Genomic DNA, 15,028 nt, shown 5'->3' with positions numbered 1-15,028 from the left:
GATTTGCTCCATGAATGTTCAAGAAGTCTGACGCTTAATCAGTACCATACTTCATCTTTCTGGGACAGCTTTTGAAAGTTTGCTTTGAAAATAGAAATCTTTTCCATTTACGTTGGAATTCCATTTCAAATACCCTTGTACTAAATGACTAAAAATATATATACACATACAATTTGTAACCAATAAAAAGACAAGTTTACACATTAAGATAAAAATGTCAATAAGAATTGGGGCTTCCCTGGTGGCGCAGTGGTTGACAGTCCGCCTGCCGATGCAGGGGACAAGGGTTCGTGCCCCGGTCTGGGAAGATCCCACATGCCACAGAGCGGCTAGGCCCGTGAGCCATGGCCGCTGAGCCTGCGCGTCCAGAGCCTGTGCTCCGCAACGGGAGAGGCCACAACAGTGAGGCCCGCGTACCGCAAAAAAAAAAAAAAAATGTCAGTAAGAATAACAAATTAAGCTATTTTCTTAATCTTTAACATGAGAAACAAATTTAGATTTGATTAGAATAAAATGGCATGAGGTGAGGGGAGGTACTTTATCCTAATCTCTATTCCTCTGAAAAGACAAAAACATATGAATGCCTCAAATGATAGGCTGCCTCCCTGAGTGAATTTCCTCTTTCTTAACATAAAGAATAAGAAATATTATCCCACTACTATTGCTTCTTCCTTTTTGAAAAAAATTTATTTTTATTGAAGTATAATTGATTTACAATGTTGTGTTGGTTTCTGGTGTACAGCAAAGTGATTCAGTTATGTGCTCTTTTCCATATTCTTTTCCATTATGGTTTATCACAGGATATTGAATATAGTTCCCTGTGCTATACAGTAGGTGCTTCTTTCTTTCTTTGTTGTTTTATTTTTTCGCTTTAAAGCAGGACTTGAAACAAGTGCTACGAAATGAAAGTTTTCTCTCTTGCTTATGCCCTGTATGGCATGCCTCCTCCTTGATGGACAGGAATAAAACTGCTCCACTTGGGACTTCCCTGCTGGCTCAGTGGTTAAGAATCCAACTGCCAATGCAGGGGACAGAGGTTTGAGTCCTGGTCCGGGAAGATCCCACATGCCACAGAGCAACTAAGCCTGTGTTCCCACAAGCCACTACTACTGAGTCCACGTGCCACAACTACTGAAGCCTGCGCACCTAGAGCCTGTGTTCTGCAACAAGAGAAGCCACTGCAATGAGAAGCCTGAGCATCGCTACAAAGAGTAGCCCCCCCTCGCCGCAACTAGAGAAAGCCCGTGCACAGCAACAAAGACCCAGTGCAGCCAAAAATAAAATAAATTAATTAAAAAACAAATAAACAAAAACTGCTCCACTTGCCCCAATTTCCAAAGGGTTTAGGCTTTAAGAAGTAACAGACTCTACACTCACAAAGCCCAAGAATCAGGTAAACTCTCTGTAAAGGTTGACTAAGTGCAATCTCAGGCCCACCCAGCCGTTCCTTCCTAACATCCATTTCCTGCCCACCCACAAGCTCTCATCATACTTTGAAGATTTGTTTACATGTTCATCTACCTCCAGTGCACTGAGAGCCAAAGGCCAAATGAATGTCTGTGAATGAATGATCACAGTCATTAATGCACTGAATACTTTTTGAGAGGCTACTATGTACTCAGCAATACTGCAGGCACTAGAGATTCAGCAGTGCGCAAAAATCAAGATTCATGCTTTCATGCTGCTTGCATCCCAGTGAACAGAGACCAAAAACAAATCTAGAATAGGTCAGGTGGTATAAATGCTATGAGGAAAAATGCAGTAGGGTGGGGCAGGAAGGTGGCATTTTGCATGAAGTAGTTAAAGACCTATGAGAGAAACCCAAGGAAGTAAGATCGGGCACCATGCAGACATATGGCGTATAAATGGAGACAGTCCATAGCATAATGCAGAAGATATCAGCACTGGCCACCCTTTTTCACTGCCTTACACTGTTAGTTATTCTTTTGTAATTAGGTATATTTTTTTAAAGCCCAACCTGAATTATATTATAAGCTCCTTGATGACAGGATCCACTTCTTACCATACTTTGTATTCCAGTAGTAGAGAGTAAAATATATTGATCCACTGGCAGAAAGAAATGAAGTCAGAAATAAAAAGTATTCAACCTCACACAAACCTAATGCAATATAACCTTCTACCCTAACACCTCTATACTCAAGTGTATAGGAAACCATGACTCGGCAGAGTCAGTAGGGTAATGCCTAGATAGGCATGCACATGTATGTATATACATATATAATAAATAAGCAGACATCTTTTGTTGTAATAAAATCAGGCAAAGTGTCAAACAGGAGACAAAACTCAAAAGATTGAATTAGAGAGCAGTCCTCTTTTACACTCCTCCACAATAAGTGAAAATCCACTACAACTTACACGACTACAATTGCTGTGTTTTGTTTTGTTTTGTTTTAATCCAAGTTTCCCACAAGAACTCCTTTTGCTCAATTTACTGTAAGACTGGAGTAAGCATCTGTCACTTTTCTTGTGTTTTCCATTCATGACAAAAAAGATCCTCCTGGAACAACCACAGTTCCACTCCTTTGGCAAATCTGACCTGCCAACCTAATAACGAAAGGTTGCATAAACCTTAAACTTAATCAGTGTTTGGAAGTTAGGCACCTTCTTCCCCTAAGAGATAGGTCCAGACCACAAGGTGAGAATTTCAGATACTATCTCCATCACTTACTGGGTTTTTTAAAATACTTAATACTTACCGAATTAAATTGGAAGAACAATTTAATTGGATTTAAATTAATTAGGGGTAGTTTCACTCAATTTCTATTCAGAATCATCAGTTATTGGAAATGAAACTCACGCCAAGTCCACCTTGTTTACATGTATTTTCAGAGTCATCCCTGTCTAAGCCTCTGGGGAGAAAGAAGCTGGCCTTTCTAAAAAAGCCATCTTTGAACTGCTATTTCTTGAAGAGCTGATAACTTAGCTTAATAATTTCCCAAGGGCATGGGTACAGATTTCCTCATACAATAGTTTGCATTCATGTCTTAAGAACGATCCAAAAGAAGTTTCCAGTTTAAAAAGAAAATAACAGTCACAAAATTTACTCTCAAAATTCTTTCCCCTTACTTACGGTTCTTTTAAATTAAATATCATACATGAGGCATGAATAGAATTTACACAGGTTTATTGCTTTTAAACAGTAAGACCAATTGTTTAATTTAAAAGATTCTAATCATCATTAATTAAATACACATCTAGCATCCCCTGGGGATTATTCTTTTGGGTTGAGGAGTGTTGATGGAGGAATCCAAGCCCACAGAAACACTGGGACTCTTCCAAGACCATGGAAGAAGTCAGAGGGAGACTTATGAGTCAGTTGCTGATTTTCGTTGGATGATGGTTTTTAAGATAGACTGAGATGTCCCACACATATCTAGCTACAGATAACATTTTAAAAGACCAGAATTTACACCACTCAGATATTTGTTCTTGGGGTCAATTATATTTAAATTAACCTTAGAATGCTATTTTTAGCCTAACTCAGTCACTCCCCTATTCTACTGTATTTTCATAGCACAGTAGGCTGGAACTTATAATTTTAACAAAAGAAGAAAACAGAGAAATATCTTAAAATGTGAAAAAATAGAAGGTCCGTGAGACATCCATCCATTCTTAGTAGCAGATATTACCATTTATTAACCCTTGTAATGCAAAATACAATTTACAAACAATGCAAATAGTCCTGTCCTTGTTAATCCTGTTTTTGGATAGCTGCCAGTCTACATAAAGTATGATAGCTCAATAATTAATAGCATTTACTAACACCTATGGGAAAATATCTTTGGTGAAAATAACTTTTTTGTTAGAGCATGTATGTTTGGTTGATTTATTTCTTTAGCTGCATGACAAAACTGCAAGATGGCTTAATACAACTGGCCCAAATGAGAGGCAACAAGAAATTGTGCAAGCATGTTGTAAGAATTACTGTAGATTTTCACTTACCCATGTAGATAGAGAATGACCAAGGTAGAGAAGGAATTTTGCAGAGGTCAGGTAGTTTGCTAAGGATCCTGCAAAGACACACAGTAGGCAGATAAAAAGCGTATTTAGTCACTTGAGTGAGCTGAGATTGGAATGCTTACTCATTTGTCCTTATTAAACATAATTATTAAAAACTACTTTGTGGGGCAAACCATGTACATTTCATCAAGTCACCTAGAAATTGATGGGTCGATGAAAAATTCAGCACGACCTCTTGGTCAATAACTGCATAACTTCACATACAGTGAAAAAAGCTCTTGTTTCAACATTCTTTAACTCCATTTTATTTTTGACAAGATAATCCAAACTACCCAGTCTACTTCTCCATCCTTGCCTGTGTGCACGCCCCTTTCCCCATACCTTGAAATGCCTTTCTTCCTTAACCCCCAACAAAATATGAGTCGAACGAGCTACTAATCACACTGGTTAACAGCTGAGCCACATTCCTCCAAAACCTGCGTGGAGGTGCCGGTCTCCACTGCGCAACCTGTTTCTACCACATGCGTTCGGTCCACTCACCACAGCATCTTCCCAGGCGGTTTTGCTCTCTTGCCCTGGTCATGACACCAGGCGCCCCCCGCTTGCTCTTCTGCTGCTACGGCTGCCGCTCCTGCTGAGGTGCTTGTTAAGAGGAGTGCAAGGAACTGAAGAGAGCACCGTTGAAAACACAACAGCTCTGTGCAAAAAGCCTCCGACGACGACTATACCAAAAAAACACAAAAAAACAAAAGGAAAACGGCCCGGGGGTCTTCTTTTGGTCTTCCTTCCAAACTTAGCCAACACTGTAGCTGAAGTTGGAAAGGCAAAGCCTTATGGAAGCGGGTGGGAAGGCTCAACAGGCCGGCCGAGCTGCGTCGGGTGCCCTGTTTGTGCTGCCGCCACCGCCGCCGCCGCCGCCGCGGGCCCGGCTCAGGCCGGCCCTTATACGAGGCCTGGGGCGGAGCTCCGGCCGCCGCCGCTCGGGCCGCCCCTCCCTCTCAGGGCCATCTGGGCGTCCTCGCAGCGCGAGGCCAGGGGCCCTGCCGCCCTCCACGCCCTTGCCAGGAGTCGCCGCCCGCCCGCGGCGCAAGGGTCCGACTGGCCGCGAGCAACCCGCGAGCCTGCGGGGACCGTCGCCGGACGAACTCTGCTCGCCGGGTTTTCCGCCCTCCGGGAGGCCGCGAAAAGAGATCGGGGAGGTCGGGCGGCCGGGAAGGGCAGGACCGCGCGCCCAGCCGGCGGGGCGGCGGGGAGAGGCGAGCGGCAAGGCCGGGGCCGAGCCGCGCTTCTTTGCACCAGCTGCCTGGCCAGTCGGGGAGAGGGCGGCCGCCAACGGTCGTCGTGCAAAGCACCAGCCCAGGCTTGGGGGTGGGGGAACATACTTTTTTTTTGTTTTGTTAACGAAAATCATTTTTAATATAGGTATCTAAATAAATATAATCCGTGTCACAGTGGCCGCTTTCCTGGCCTTCCCATTCCGGCCCGCCTGCGGCAGAGAATGTCTTTTCTTCCCAGGACTGCATAGCGGGGCTTCCCTCAAAGAGCTAGAATCAAAGGGCAGGAAGGGGCGCAAAGATCAGAGTACAGCCCTCTTCAGAGGAGTAAACGGAACCTTGGAAAGGTTAAGTCCCGCAGCGACTCAGGCACCCAGCTCTAGCCCAGAGCTAGGGTCTCCAAATCCTTCCTGAAGATGCAACCAGGAGGAAGCAGCCCAAGCGTTTCCTTTACCAACCTTCCTTCTCTCTCAGCGCCCTCTGGCCCTCGCCCGCACCCACGCGTCCCTTCCCCACCTCTCCTCCAAGTGGCTTAGTATAGCACAGGCAGTTACCAGGAATACCGGTTATCCCAGTTGTGTCCCTGTCCAGATAAAGCCATTCGGTGGCCTCCCGGAGGGGCCAGTGAATGACTCTGAAGAACACCAGACTTGAACCTTCCTTGACTCTTCCACCTCCACCCCTACCACCTCTGTGCCAGAACCCCTGGAGTCCCTATAGCCCCCTGGTTACCTTACCCTTCTCAATCTCCTCAAAACCGGGGGACTGGATCCTACACATTGAAACTCCAACGAGATTCCACACCCTGAGCACAGGCCGGACTGACACCCAGTAGTGAAAGGAGACACACGGGAATATATGCCCTGTTATCTAGACTGGCAATTAGGAGCCGCAGAGTTCGAGGGGCGGGGTGCAGCTGGATTCAGTTGGGATGTGGTCTGGAGGTCAGAGATAGGGGATTTACAGTTTAGGTACTGCTGTTAACTGCCTTTGTCCTTTTCAAGCCTTCTTTTTTTTTTTTTCCTTTCTTTCAAAACACTTTCAAGTCCTTTCTCTTCTCTCCTGGAGAAGTTTGGTTTGTTGTCTGAAGTTGGAGAACAGGGTCATGTAGCCACATGTCCTTGAGAAGTAAACCAAGGCACACTCATATGAGGCACCTGCAGAAGGAGGGAACAGAGGAATCAAACCCCTCCACATTATGGCAACCTCTTACTGGAGATGAATTTTGTGGACAGGTCCTCAAGCAAGGCACAGAAGATAATATTTGCCACAGAATATCTCAGCAACAAGGACCTCCAAGCGCTTTACATTAATTTTTACTTGCCATAAGGGGAGCGCTGTGCTGCCTCCAACTTCCAGGTAGCTTAAGGGAGATTCAGTTCGTTAAAAAAAAATGTCTTCCGGTCCACACTGTCTGAGAAATGTTTGTGGGAATAGTAGCTAAGTCATGTATATCTCGAAATGTACTGTGGAGACTCTGTTTTCCATTGTCACCAAGGAGTCCTCAGAAGCCAAAACTGAGAGAATGGCGGCAAAAAGAACAGGTGGGAGACTATAGTGAAGCTTGTGGAAAAGAAAATTTGGAAAGAAAACAAGCAAGATCCATAACACCAAACCTAGTAATGTGTTTGCGCTTTGGCAGGGGAATCCTAAGTCCTTATTAATGGGAAAAGTCAAGATATATTAGTTGGGGCTTATAAAATGGAAAGGAATTGAAAATGAAAATGGAATAAAAAATCCTCAAAATACACGCAAAATGCAAAATGACAGTAATCTCCTGGCCTTGACAGTCTAGATTACAAAGCACCACTTAAATCACAAGACCCAACTGGCTATTCCTCCTTCTGAGGAATGACTTGGCTGGCTGAAAATTAAGATTACTTTCAAAAGTCATATGTATTTTTTCCAGAACTCAGACAACACAACCTTCCCGTCAATGTAATCATAACTAAGGAAGCCATGCAAGTTTTAAATCAGTTTACAAAAAAAAAGATGCCCTAAAAACCATTTTCTAGTTCATTCTCCAAGTTTTTAAGTTAAATAGGTTAACTAACTTTTTAAAAATTACAGCCAGAATAAAATGTGCATTTTAATTTAAAATTAATAAGTATTTATGGTTGCAAAATAAAAGAGGTTTATTATTTCATTTTTAAGTTGCTTTTTCACTTACCCATCAGGCATCCTAAGTTTCCTCTGCTGTATCTGATGTGCTCACCAGGACAAATAAATGCGGATTAAGCAATGGACACCACTACACTGCTCTAAAGAAAAATAATAGGGTTATCATCAGCTATTACAGGAAGAGCTCAGATCCAGGACAGAGCTTCTGTTGGGTCTGAAACTTTTTAGCCTAAAATAGGAGTGATAAAGCCACGTTGCCATTCAAAAGCCTTTCTCAGTGCTGCAGGCATATCTCAAGAACTGTTTGACGATTCTCCAACCTGTAGTTTACTGGATCCTTGAGAAATTTACCTTCAGACATCTAATTTAAGTTATGGACATCTAATTGAAAAATAAGTATCCTTCTACGTTTGCATTTTGTTTGAATATTTCAAATAGATTTGACCTTGCAAAGGTTCTCATGAATGCTGACCTCTCATCTCTCTCTCCGTCTCTCTCCCTTTCTCTCCATTTCCCTCTCTCTGTCTCTCTCATACACACACAGAGATACACTCAGTAGTCTGCAGCCTCTAGTTGTAAAATTAAATGCAGAATTCAGAAGATTCCAAAAGAAATATATTCCTAAGGCAAATCCATAGAGACAGAAAGCATGAGTGGCTGTCAGGCGCTGGGGTTTGGGGAAGAGGAGAATGGGTAGAGACTGCTTAATGGGTGTGGGGTTTCCTTCTGGTGTGATGAAAATGTTCTGGAACTAGGTAGTGGTGATGGTTGTACAACATTGTGCATGTACTAAAAATTACTGAAATGTATACTTTCAAATGGTGAATTTTATGTTATGTGAAGTTTACCTCAATTTCTTAAAAAAATAAATGTATTCATATATGGAAAGTTCGCCATTTTTCAGTAGTAGTATTCATTGGGATAAATGTAGATAGAAAATCTTAAAAAAAGAAAGGATTTGGAAAGAGGAAAAGAGATATCTGGTCCATCACACTCACTGAAAACTCAAAAATCATGGCACAAAATTTACTGTTTAGTTTCTCCACGTGCAGCCAGAAAATACCTACAAATTTCATTTAATAAATGTTTCAGTCTCTCAACTTTTGCCATATGTAGTTTCTTTTGCTGTCTAATCTAATTCTCTCATGTTACAATGTAAGGCCCATTCTCTTGTATGCTGTCTTTAGAAACAGAAGGCAGACACTTAGCATCACCACAATATTACCTTCACATTCTCCAAACCTTGATTGGCCTTACCCAGCCTTGCCTTCCTCAGGCTAAAAAAACAGGGATGGATTTCTCTGATTTCTCAAGATTTTAATTGATCTTCTTGGAGCCCGTTTCAATTGCACCATTTGCTTGCAAGCCCCTCACAGCACGGAGGGCCTCACCCATCTGAGCAGAGTTCCCGGGTCACACACGCTCATATCCTTAATCATCTGTCTCAGACACTCCACACTGCATCCCTGTTTCTAAGCAGCACCTTGAAGATGATTCCCACTAAGCTGGCCATACACTTATGCATGACGCTTGCATTCTGGACTCTTAGCAAAAATTTCAGTTCCTTAATGTTCCCTTTGTGACACAGTCCATGTGTCCAGTGCAAGAGTCCCTGTTTTCCAGCCCCCTCCTCACTCCAATCTTTTACTGATGTGATCGTTGTCCTGCTCTTCTATTTTGTTTGTTTGTTTCAGCAAATACTATTTTCATACTGTTAATTTGTTCCTTAAGAGTTTCGTAAGATGCCCAATTGTTAGAACATGTCAATTATGAGTGCAGCATAGTAAAAGATAATGGTGTCTCACAGCCATAAAATCCTGACTAATGGTATGTCTCATCTTGGGTCCCTTGAATTTGTGCACACACAGACCCCGTAATACGGAAGACCCTAATATGATAAAGAAGACCTTTATCATGCGCCCTGGACACAGCGCTCTTTTTTGATGCAATTAGAAAATACTGACCAGAGTTATTATTTCATCATTTAAGGATAATTTAAAATACAGGGGCTTCCCCGGTGGCGCAGTGGTTGAGAGTCCGCCTGCCGATGCAGGGAACACGGGTTCGAGCCCTGGTCCGGGAAGATCCCACATGCCGCGGAGCAACTAAGCCCATGTGCCACAACTACTGAGCCTGCACTCTAGAGCCTGCGAGCCACAACTACTGAGCCCACGTGCCACAGCTACTGAAGCCCGTGTGCCTAGAGCCCGTGCTCCGCAACAAGAGAAGCCACCGCAATGAGAAGCCCGTGCACCGCAACAAAGAGTAGCCTCTGCTTGCCACAACTAGAGAAAGCCCGCGCACAGCCGCGAAGACCCAACACAGCCAAAAATAAATAAAATAAATTTATTTAAAAAAATAAATAAAGAAAGAAAGAATAAAATACAATAAGAAGGTCCTCCCAAGGATGTCTGCCAGAAAAGTTTCACTGCGTTGTTATCTGCATTGAGCTGCATGTATAACAAAAGGCGCCATGTATGTGGAGCACCGTGGCAGATATTAAACAAGGGGCTTATGAGATATTATCTTGTCTCATCTTCACAACACCCCTATGAAGTAATACTATTGTTATTCCCATCGTACACATAAAGAAACTGGAGACTCGGAGAGGTTAAATAACTCACCTAAGGTCACTCAGTTAGAGAGGGGTAGAGCTAGGGTTCAAGCCTAGACTTGACTGATTGCAAAGCCCTTGCTCTTTCCACTTTGTTATTCTTCCTGTCACCTCCTAATAAGCTTGGGACAACACAGGTGATGCCAATAAGCATAAATAGGCCTTTTTCTTCTTTTTGGCTCCCTTAGAGATGATGGGGACTCAGGCACCAGTAGAGACTTAGAACTAAGCATTGATGGTGGAGGCCACTGTAAAACTGTGTGTGTGTGTGGGGGGGGGGTGAATTGGGGGTAATTCCATCTCTTTGGTGGGGTGTGAACCGCCTAATACCAGGAGCTGTTGGATTCCTTTCGCATGGTGCCCATTGCCCAAGTCCAGCTGATAGTACAGCCCCCCTTTCAGAGCACTGTGTGGCTATAAGATGGATAAAATAACATTAAATAGGTTGGTGAAAAGCTCAGTTTTATACTTTTAGGCATGAAAAGGGGAGACTAAAATAAAAATAAAATATTTGGGGGGGTTCCGTTTTTATTTTTAGACTGCGTACTGCTGAATTTTGTAATCAGTATTGAAAGTCAGGGCTTTATAAAAATGTTTTGTTATTTCAAAAATAGTCTAAAGGAGTTTCTTGGAACTGTGAAGGGAAATGGAATTTTAAAAGGGGGCTTAATCAGTATAGATTTTACATGATTAAAGAGGTTATTTTTAAGCTACTTGGAAAGCAACATAGATACAGATTCAGTATCAGGTATAGGAGATTGGGGTTTTTCTATAGTGTCAGAAGAAATGCATTTTTGAGAATAATTTTTCATATTTAGAAAATGTTCTACCTAGGGGAATAATAATATTTGCATAGGTCTCTTTAGTCTACAATGTGCTTTGATGTTTTCTTACTTAATCCTCTAATAACTGCAGAAGGTTTTTGATCTCAGTGATCATGGACGTCATACATCAAGTCAATCCCAGAAGTCCATTGCCTATGTACACACACACACACACACACACACTGTACATGTCCCTCTGGAAGTAGGAAAAGTTTTGAGTGATGGGGGCTTGTAATGAAGGATATCATGGGTTTGGAAAGGGGACTGGGTTAAGGAGAACTTAAGGGGCTGAAGATAAAAGTGAACAAAGGGAGGAAGAGAGTAGGCAGCATGGTACGTCAGAAACAAGGTTCCGATTAGACATCAGAAGACAAAGTTGCTAATAGCAGCTTTGTGTCCTCGGGCAACTTACTTTACCTCTATCTAAGGTCTGTTTTCTTATTTGTAAATGAGTGCTTTAATTGATCTCTGAGATCAAATTCATCAAAATTGTCTGTGATTCAATAACAGCAGTTAGCTTTAGTGATTTTTATTTTCCTCTCAATAATTTTCCATATAATGAGCATGTAATTACTTACATACTTTTATAATGAGCATGTATTTCCTATATATCCAGAAACAAAAAGATTAAACTTTCTGTGGTTTAATTCCTTCAACCACAGGAACGTTTCCTTTTATCAGTTTATGCCTCTTCAACCTTTGAACAGGACTAACTGTAAATTACCTTCAAGGACAATGATCCATAAAATACTAATTAATAAAGCTTTTAAAAACTCTTGAGTTGCAATAGTGCGTTTAAAATAAATCTCAATAAATTTTTCTGCCACATATATGGTATTATTTTTTAAGAGGAAAATGGATGATAGTTTTCTTTTTTTTTTTTTTTTTTTGCGGTACGCGGGCCTTTCACTGTTGTGGCCTCTTCCGTTGTGGAGCACAGACTCCGGACGTGCAGGCTCAGCGGCCATGGCTCACGGGCCCAGCCGCTCCGCGGCACGTGGGGTCTTCCCGGACCCGGCACGAACCCGCGTCCCCTGCATCGGCAGGCGGACTCTCAACCACTGCGCCACCAGGGAAGCCCTAGTTTTCTATCTTTGATATTTCACTTGAATTGATTTCATTATCATACCTCTGGGGAATTTTGAGGTATTCATTAAAGGAACATATGATCCATGTTTATTTGTAGACTACTTTATTTATCTACTAGGTCCAAATATTCATAAGCTAGAAATAATATCACCAAGTAAGAGACCTTAGTTTGGTAACTCTTTTGGTGCTCTTCACTTAATTAATTTTTTTTTTGAATTGTTTAGTCCATCAGCTATCTGAAATGTAACAATGGGTATTTGAAGTTTTGCTTCCTGAGGAACATTGCATTTACATGTGAAGATTGGTTTTCAAAAATATATAAAATATGCTGCTAGAACTGGTGGACAAAAATATTTTCAAGGCTATCACTCTCAAAGAATGGGTCCTTGAACTTTTAGTTTTCATTTGATTTTGGAAGTCCGGCTTAGGCTGACTTCAGCTTCTTCAAGGATTGTTTTCTTAGTTTCACCTGACCCTCCGTCAACACTGACTGTGAGTCTTCCCTTTTCCATCCCCACCCTTTCCTTCTGATAGACATTAATGGCCAATTACTGTGCTGTGGCAAGCTCAGCATCCCATTTCTTGTGGTCACAAGGTATGTACTTTTAGTAATTTACTTTGTGTTCTTAGCATTAAGATGCATCCCTAAGAAGTCACATTAGAAGACATTAATGTTTTGACTAATTTGAAACTGCAAATGAAAAACACCTAGGCCACAATTATCAGTTTATGAGAATCTAGGTATCATTAAATGAGTTTAGTTGTTTCTTCTTAGTATCGATTACTTAGACATGCCTAATTTGTTTTTCTTTGTATGAGCAATGGATTGCCCTTTAAGGTAAAGTGGACTGATGTAGAATGATGATTAATTGTGTCACCTCTTCATAGGGTGGACCATCTACACTAAAGTCGAACAATAAGGATAAAATGGTTTAGGAAAGGTTCAAATTTGTGTCATAGGAATCTCTTCAGTCTACTGAAAAAAAAAGTCTCATTAAGTAGTTGACCAGCTCAAACAAGACTGTAATCATAGCAAATTAAGTGTATTCATTTACCTATTGTGAGCTTATACTAAGCTGATGAATAAATACTTAGGAAATAATTCCTCACTGAAATCTCATGAATTATATTACATTGGTATTTATCTTTATTTGATTGTGCTATATGGCCCCAGGGAAAATCTGGCATATTTTCTCTTTCAAACTGTTGACACTTTTTAAAGTAAAAGTATTGGGTGGGCCAAAAGGTTCATTTGTTTTTTTTCTGTAAGATGGATAAAGTAGCACTTAATTGTCGTTAACTTCATTCGAAACAATTTTGTTAGATTGTATGTGACAGCTGTCATATCAGTGTGCATTTTAAAAAAAGACTTATCAAAATTGGTGAATTTTTGTGTAGCCATTTCAATACTGAAGATGGAAGAAAAAAGCAACATTTTCGGCATATTATGCTTTATTGTTTCAAGAAAGATAAAAACACAACTGAAATGCAAAAAAAGATTTGTGCAGTGTATGGAGAAGGTGCTGTGACTGACGGAATGTGTCAAAAGTGGTCTGTGAAGTTTCGTGCTAGAGATTTCTCGCTGGACAATGCTCCACAGTCGGGTAGACAAGCTGAAGTTGATAGCGATCAAATCGAGACATTAATTGAGAACAATCAATGTTATACCAACGGGAGATAGCTGACATACTCAGAACATCCAAATCAAGCTTTGAAAGTCATTTGCCCCAGCCTGGTTATGTGAATCGCTTTGATGTTTGGGTTCCACATAAGTTAAGCAAGAGAAAACTTCTTGACCGTATTTCCGCATGTGATTCTCTACTTAAACGTAATGAAAACATTCCATTTTAAAAACAAATTGTGATGGGAGATGAAAAGTGGATACTGTACAATAATGTGGAACGGAAGAGATCATGGGGCAAGCAAAATGAACCACCACCAACCACACCAAAGGCCGGTTTTCATCCAAAGAAGGTGATGTTGTGTATATGGTGGGATTGGACGGGAGTCCTTTATTATGAGCTCCTTCCGGAAAATGAAACGTTTAATTCCAACAAGTACTGCTCCCAATTAGACCAACTGAAAGTGGCACTCGATGAAAAGCAACCAGAATTACTCAACAGAAAACACATAATCTTCCATCAGGATAACACAACACCGCATGTTTCTTTGATGACCAGGCAAAAACCGTCACTGCTTGGCTGGGAAGCTCTGATTCATCCGCCGCATTCACCAGACATTGCACCTTCGGATTTCCATTTATTTCAGTCTTTACAAAATTCTTTTAATGAAAAAAATTTCAATTCTCTGGAAGACTGCAAAAGGCACCTGGAACAGTTCTTTGCTCAAAACGATAAAAAGTTTTGGGAAGATGGAATAATGAAGTTGCCTGAAAAATGGCAGAAGGTAGTGGAACAAAAGGGTGAATCCGTTGTTAAATAAAGTTCTTGGTGAAAATGAAAAATGTGTCTTTTATTTTTACTTAAAAAAACCAAAGACACTTTTTGGCCAACCCAATATATGACAACTCTCCTGATTTCTCCTGTTCACTATTTCAGAGACTGCTTGGCTCATCAATGCCATTTGTTCCAAACTGCTTTGCAAACCATAATAGTATATAAAGACCCCATGGGACAAAAGTCCCAGAAGTTCCCTAACTATGCCTTTTGGTCAAATTAAGTAGCTATTATCTTCATGTAGAAAAAGATCATAATAGTTGTTTTGATACTTCCAGTTCAAAATACTTTCATGTCTGTAAAAAGACAGTTAGGCTTACACAACTAAACCTGAAAGTCTAGCCTTATATATAAACTGATGGCTCAACAAACAAAAGAGTGGGTAACCATTTCTGGGGTGTTTATAAGGATTACCGGTCAAAACATTTCTCTGATAAATTTCCCTTTGTCTATATATGTCCAGGTCAACTCTGGGTATAAATACTGTTCAACTTATCCCTGTATAACTATCACCTCCTCAAGGGAAAGGAAACATCTCTACTGAAATCCATTTATTTTGAAATTAAAAGAGGAAAGAAGATCCTTCTGATATTTAGTCCAGATCTTTGAACTTAAATTTTAATTGCTGGCTCTGCTGTTAAGAAGTTAGACACTGTTTTTTAAACTATT

General features: G+C 41.1%; 1 protein-coding gene across 4 annotated transcripts in view; it reads right to left on the bottom strand.

The window, feature by feature from the left end:
- The window catches only part of SLC40A1 (solute carrier family 40 member 1), a 122,656-nt gene that overhangs the window by 20,895 nt on the left and 86,733 nt on the right, over positions 1-15,028 (bottom strand). For 3 of the 4 annotated variants that reach the window (XM_060302155.2, XM_060302156.2, XM_060302154.2), the window contains exons 5-6: positions 4,522-4,703; positions 3,964-4,031 (exon numbers count right to left, since the gene is read on the bottom strand). In XM_060302155.2, the coding sequence (XP_060158138.1) occupies positions 3,964-4,031; positions 4,522-4,564 (111 nt within the window). In that variant the 5' untranslated portion in view covers positions 4,565-4,703. Of the gene's footprint in view, positions 1-3,963; positions 4,032-4,521; positions 4,704-7,425; positions 7,444-15,028 lie in introns of those variants that run through there. The other variant, XM_030847727.3, reaches the window with a different exon arrangement.

The sequence above is a fragment of the Globicephala melas genome, chromosome 7 (genome assembly GCF_963455315.2).
Source record: "Globicephala melas chromosome 7, mGloMel1.2, whole genome shotgun sequence".
Taxonomy (NCBI): Eukaryota; Metazoa; Chordata; class Mammalia; order Artiodactyla; family Delphinidae; genus Globicephala; species Globicephala melas.
This window is presented reverse-complemented; position numbering and strand designations above follow the sequence as displayed.